At 65.9% G+C, this 6,221-nt stretch overlaps 1 protein-coding gene across 1 annotated transcript in view; it reads left to right on the plus strand.

The window, feature by feature from the left end:
* The first annotated feature begins 5,031 nt into the window (after positions 1–5,031).
* Positions 5,032–6,221, plus strand: part of DNPEP (aspartyl aminopeptidase) — a 6,512-nt gene continuing 5,322 nt past the window's right edge. Inside the window, exon 1 of the mRNA XM_010569604.1 lies at positions 5,032–5,064. Within this exon, the coding sequence (XP_010567906.1) occupies positions 5,032–5,064 (33 nt within the window). The remainder of the gene's footprint in view (positions 5,065–6,221) is intronic.

Below are 6,221 nucleotides of genomic sequence, written 5' to 3' on the forward strand. Positions count from 1 at the left end.
GGGGGGGTATGGCCACCACCCACCACCCCTCACAAGCCAGCACGGTCGGGCCGTGGAACTCCGGGCAGGCGACAACGATGCCCGGGGACCCCGGGCACCCCCAGACCCCATCGGTGTATCAGCCTCCCCCCTGGCCCCCAGTGCACTGCCCTGTCCCTGGGGGTGTGAGGGGGGAAGTGGGGCAGGCTGGTGGTGAGCCCCCAGCATTGCCCAGACCCCCATCGGGGCGCAGTGCTACCCGCGGGGGGCCCAGACAGACAGATGAGCTGGGCTGATGCCGGGGGACTCAGTCCTTCACACCATCACTTGCTTCCCCCTTGAGCTGGACCCCATGCCCCAGTGGCCCTGCTTCCCAAATTGGCCTTGAGCACCCCAGAATGCCCCTGATGGTGTCCTGACCAGGCTCAGCTCTCCATGTGGGGCCAGACTCCAGCCCCCCGACACAGAGAGGTGCAAGGGAGGGCCCTGGGGAGGGGGTGATGTGGGGGATCCCTGTCCTGAGCATGCTTGTGCTGACGCACCAACTAAACCCCCTCTTTCTGATACGGGGGAGCTGAGCACCGGCCCGAGGCTGGGCGCTTTCGGGGTGCTGCTGAGTGACCCTGAGCAGGTGCTGGGTCCAAGCGGCCCCCCCAGGTCCTTGCTCTGGCACATTCCCAAAGCAGCAGGCACCCAACCAAAATAGCCTCAAACGTGGTATTTATAGCCCGGGGAGGCACCCTGTTAACCCTTCTTGCGCCAGGCATGTGGAGAGTATGGCTGGATGGGGACCCTGCCCAGAGCAGCCCCAGCCCCTCTCTGGTCCCCATCACCCCAAGAGCAGGACAAGGTCCCCAGGTCATCCTGGGGCACTGCACACTCTGTCCTGTCTCCTCAGCCTCCCCCTTGGCCCAGCACTACTTTGGGGAGCAGAAAGCCCAGCCCACCTCCCCAAATCTTCTCAGAATGAGGAATACCCCAGTTCACCCCAGGACCCCCACCACAGCTTCCCACCTCCTGGACAGGCGGTGGGCCAGGGCAGGGACCCCTGGGGCCATGCACAAACCCGGGCCAGCTAAAGAGGACACCCTGAGGGAGGGGGACTGTGCTGGGGTAACCCCTCGGGGAGTTGCCCCTTGCCTGGGCAGCACCCCTCCTCCCCAGGCCCCCCGGCACACCTGGTGAGCCCCAGCCCTGCCCAAGCTGGGCTCTTTTGGCTGACATCAGCTGGCACAGCCCCAGCCCCTCTGTCCCTGGAGGCCCCGGGCGGAGGGGACTGCTGTGCCACTGGGCACCGGGTGACTCAGCACCAGGAGCAGCGCTTAGCCCTACCCGGCCCCGCACCTCCCAGCCCTCTGCCCGGGCTGCAACCCAGATGCTGAGCGGTGCCAGGGCTCGCCCGTGGCAGCATCGGCATGGTAAAGGCTTGGGCTTGGTCACGGCAGCATCCTCAACTGCCCCGGCTCTGGGAGGCACTCCTGCCTGCTGCTTGCCTGCTCCCTGCCACCTGGGGGGCCAGCAAAGGTCTGGGCCCCACAGCCACGCAGGTGGGCAGAGGGTCGATGCCCCACATCCCTTCTGCCCCCCAAGCCCCCCCATCCCCAGAGTCCCTCCCGGCCGCCTAGTCGCCGTGTAATGCAGTGGCTTCCCAAAGGGTGCACACTGCCTGGTGGAGCGTGCCTTTAAAAGGGAAGGTATTTCCAGATGGGGTTGTTTCATCCCAGCGCAGGGGGGAGGATGGAAGGAAGGGGGGCTTGTGGGGTGGGGGGGGAGAAGATGGAAAAACAGACAGCATCCTTCCTCCTCCTGGCCCTGCTCTGAGAGCACCCTGCGCGTCCCTGAGCCCCACATGTGTGCCCTGCCTGCCCCATGAGTGCCAGCAGGGTGGCATGCCAGCCCTTGTCTGGGGGGCAGGGGGGCAGGTGGGTGCCCACAACATCATAGGGGACCCCAGGGGTCTGGGCCAACACAGTGCCAGCCGTACTGTTCAGCCATCCTGTCCTGTGACCCCATCCCGCTGCCCCGCCGGCTGGGGGTGTGGGGAGGATGGGCCCCCCAGGGGTGGTATGTCCAGCGGTGCTCAGCACTCTGCCCTGGTGCTTCAGGTAGGGCAATGCAAACCCCACACCAGGCCTGGAGAGCCCTTATCCCCATCCCACAGAGCAGGGGCGTGCAGGGTTGGGGTGCCCCGGGGAGGGGAAACGTACTCTTGGGCACTGCTGCTAGGAGGGGAAGCAGCTCAGAGGGGTTAACCAAGAGCATCCTCCTGACCCCGCTCTAGGACAGTTTGAAGTGGCCTTTCCTCAGCTGCTGTGACAGCCTTCCGGGATGGCTATGTGCAGGCAGGGGCCCCACGGCTGGCAGAGAGCAAACTGACGCCTTGGACTTTCCACAACCTCTTAGGAAAGCCCCATCTGCATGCAGGACCCGGCAGCACGGGAAGCAGGGGGTGAGGGACAGGAGCCAGGGACCCTGCCAGAGTCCCATCCCAGGGACGAGGCCCCAAGCACTCTGCCAGCTAAAGCCCCAGGGGCTTCAAAAAGCAAGGAAGCTGCAGAGAGCAGCAGTGCAGGGGTGCCTCCTGTCCTGTCCAGCCCCGTTCAGTTTCCCCGAGGCTCCATCCCAGGCCAGGCTGACCCAGACTGGTGGAGCCTGGGAAGCGGGCCCTCAGCCCCCACACTGGCCTGGCCCCAGCTTCCACCAAGCCCTGGGATGAGGCTGCTGCCGGGAAGGCGTCGGGAGCTGGAACGTCAAACAATTCCCTCCGGTCATGACATCCCCGTGAGCAAAGCCAGCTGCATCCCGTGGCTGCCCTCCTCCCTGACCTTCCCTTCCCACTGCTCCCCCAGGAATTAAGCCACCCGGCGAGCCGGGCATAGCCTCCCTGGGCTGCGGGCATCTCACGACTTGGAGGTGGGCAGGATGCAGGGATGGGGTGCCGGCCCTTCCTCGGCCCCGTTCCCTGCCGCTGGGGCCCCCATGCCTGCCTTGCGCCTGGCCCTGGCTCAGGGGTGAGCAGAGGGATGGGAATGAAACAGTGAGGGCATCCATCCCCCTCCCTCCTGGCCCCCGGCCGTCTCCTTCTGTCCTGCTCCTTTTACAGCCATGAGCCTCCCAGGCGCCTTTACCCTAACAGGGAAGGACCGTGCAGCCCATTCCCTGGCGCTGACGGACCCAGGGCACGTGCTATTGTCTAAATAGGAGATGGTTCTCCTTCCCTGCCTGGACCATGGCCCAGCCTGGCCCACCGGGGTCCCGGCAGCTGATGGGTGCCCTACAGGCTGTAGACCCCCACCCACTACTCACCCCAGCTGCCCCCATGCTTTCATCCACCCCAGGGCTCGGGGCCAGCAGTGTGGGCACACAGCCCGTCTGGCTGCCCCTGGTCCCCACCCCTGTGCTCCCAGGTGATGGGGATGCTGGGGACGATGGCATGTCTCCAAATGGCACAGGGATGCTGGGGTGCCTGGCTGCCCCGCAGCATGCGTGGATGCTGGGGGTGTTCAGCTAGCCCCTGTAACCCGTATGGATGTTGGAGGGTGTTTGCCCACACCCCCCCGGGTCTTTGTAGGTCCTCAGGGTGAGTTTTTGCATCTGTGGTCCATGAGGATCCTGGGGGTGACCTGTTGCCCCCAGGGCCATGTAGATGCTGCAGGAGACCAGCTACCTCCATGTCCATGCGGATGCTCGAGGCATATACCTGCCCCCATCACTCATCTCCAGCTAGCCCTGCAATCCGTGAGGATGCTGGGGGTGTTCACCCATCCCCGCAGCCCAGGGGCAGGCTGAGGATGTCCACCTGCCCTCATTGATCCATGGGAATGCTGGGGCTGCCCAGCTGCCTTCGCGGTCCACGAGGATGTAGGGATGACTGGCCACCCTCGTGGTCCATGAGGATGCTGGGGTGTCTCTCTGCCCTCCTGCAGGCCTCGATAGCATCACCCATGCCAGTGAGATGAGGTAGCCGTTACCCGCTGCATCACTGGCGGCTCATGTAAGGCATGGTGGCCATTCGCTCAGCCTCCAGCAATGCCTGGGCAGTGATTTCACTTTCTCATGCTCAGACACGTGGGCCGGGATGGGGGGGACCGCCTCGATGGGTGCCATCCCTGCGCTCATCCTGGCAGGGCGGGCAGGGAGGGGGGTCCAGGCAGCCTGGCAAGCAGCAGGAGAAGGGGGCGGCACTTCCTGGAGCTCCGGCTGTGTTTACAGGCTCTGTCCCGGGCCATCTCTCCGTTAACCCTTTCCAGCAGGGCTCAGCTCTGGCTGCCCATCCCCACAGCCACCTGCCGCCCCAGGGAACGCTTCCTGGAGCAAAGCCTGCACGGCACCCAACCCTGGGCTGCCAGGAGATGTGGGAAGGGGCACGGTGCCCTGTCCCCACCGATCCTGCCCCTGCCAGGCTCCCCTGGGCACACGCGTGAGCCCAGCAGCGGGGTGCAACCGCCCCGAGGAGGAGCTGATGCCGGCTTTGGGGGGCTGCCTGGGGCTCCCTGATGCACCCAGGCGTCCATGGGGCAGAGAGGGATGGGGACAGGAGCAGTGCCTTCCCAGCAGCGTGGTGATGGGGTGGGGGGCGGCCGCGGCAGGTGCTGTGCAGCCCCCCGGCACCCAGCCAGGGGTGAGTCAGAGCCCACCCGGCAATAGACAGCGGGAGCTTTTTCTGGAAACCCTGCTGCTCCAAGAATAGCTGCGGAATGCCAAGGCGCTGCCCTTTGCTCAAGCCTGCAGGGCTGGGCAAGGGCTGCACCCGGCCCTGCCACTCACCCCCTGCTCCGGCCACCCCAAATCCGGGCACCCCCCCCGCTCCTGCACCCACCCACCCCTGGACCCATCTGCCCTGGGCACTTGTGTCCACTGGGTACCCACCCATCCGGGCAGCCACCAGCCAGGGGGGCCATGGGCTCTGGGCACGCGTGCTGCAAATGTCCCCAGATGTCCCCCAGGCATGGCCTGGGGACCACCCAGCAGCATCCAGCCCTGAGCTGGGTACCTGCAGCAGTGGGGGGTGATGCTAGCAGGAGGAGTCGGGGGGACGGCTGCCTGGTACCCATGTCCCTTCAGCAGGAGGGTGCGGGGCAGAGGGTGAGTGTGGCCCAGCTCTGGGCCAGGGTGCTGGGTGCCTGCTCCCAGCCTGGTCCTGTCTCGGCGGGGCGCTGGCCCTGTGTTTTGCTATGGTGGCTGTGGTTGACATGGAGACCCTCCAGCTGTCAGGTTGCAGGGTGCCAGGCAGTGGGGGTGCTTGTTCCCTTTTGAGGGGGGGGAGAGGCAGGTGCTGGGGGGTGGGAGCATAAATCCAGAGCTGTCGCGAGCTGCCGGCACGGCAGGTCCCAGGGTCAGGGGCAACAGGACCGCCAGTTTCCAGTCCCCAGGACACGGACAGTGCCTCCAGCTAACAGGGTTCCCACGCCGGTAACTCAGGAGCTGGGAATCTGGCTGGCACTGAGCACCTGGGCCGCAAGCACCACTCACAGGCTGCCATCTCCTTCCTAAGGCTGCAGACCTATTGCTGGGAAGAGAGGATCTTCCTAGGAAGCCATGCACGAGCAGCGATGGAAACCCAAAACCCCACCGCTACACCCAGCCCACGTAGGGGACCCAGCCAACGGCAGGAGCCACTCCGATCCGTGTGAGGCCCAGGGGTCCCATCCCCTAGACGTGCCCAGGCCGTGCCCCCGCTGGGGCTGGCAGGCAGCTGGGGTGCTGCCCGTGCCAACTCCCAGCACCCCTGCGCATTGCTGTCACTCAGGGACATCGGTCCCCAATATGGCACCAAGGGCTTGTGCCTTGTTTTCTGTGAGGGCTGAGCACTGCCGAGGTGGGGGAGCAGCAATGATGGGGGGCTGCAGCTTGGCTTACACCAGTGACTCACCCCAAAGACACCCCACCTGCGGGAAGCATGCGCGTTCCCCTGTGCACTTGCACCCCTGGGCAGCATGGGGACAGCTGCAGGCGGGCCAAGCCCTGTTTTGGGGCATCCCCTACTCACCTAGTGCCCAGAACTGGGGTACCCCAGGGTGACCATCCCTGGGGACCCCATCCCTGCCTCTTGGCTCCCACCCCAGCCCCTCCTGCCTGCGCGCAGCTTCCACCCACCCAGCCCCCAGCTCTGTCCTGGCTTTGGCAGGCGCCGGCTTTGCCTGGCCCCGGACCAGGGTGCAGGGTGCAGGGTGCAGGGTGCGGATTGCGGGGTGCAGGGTGCAGGGTGCAGGGTGCGGATTGCGGGGTGCAGGGTGCAGGGT

The sequence above is a fragment of the Haliaeetus leucocephalus genome, unplaced genomic scaffold (genome assembly GCF_000737465.1).
Source record: "Haliaeetus leucocephalus isolate CR32 unplaced genomic scaffold, Haliaeetus_leucocephalus-4.0 Scaffold1, whole genome shotgun sequence".
Classification (NCBI taxonomy): Eukaryota; Metazoa; Chordata; class Aves; order Accipitriformes; family Accipitridae; genus Haliaeetus; species Haliaeetus leucocephalus.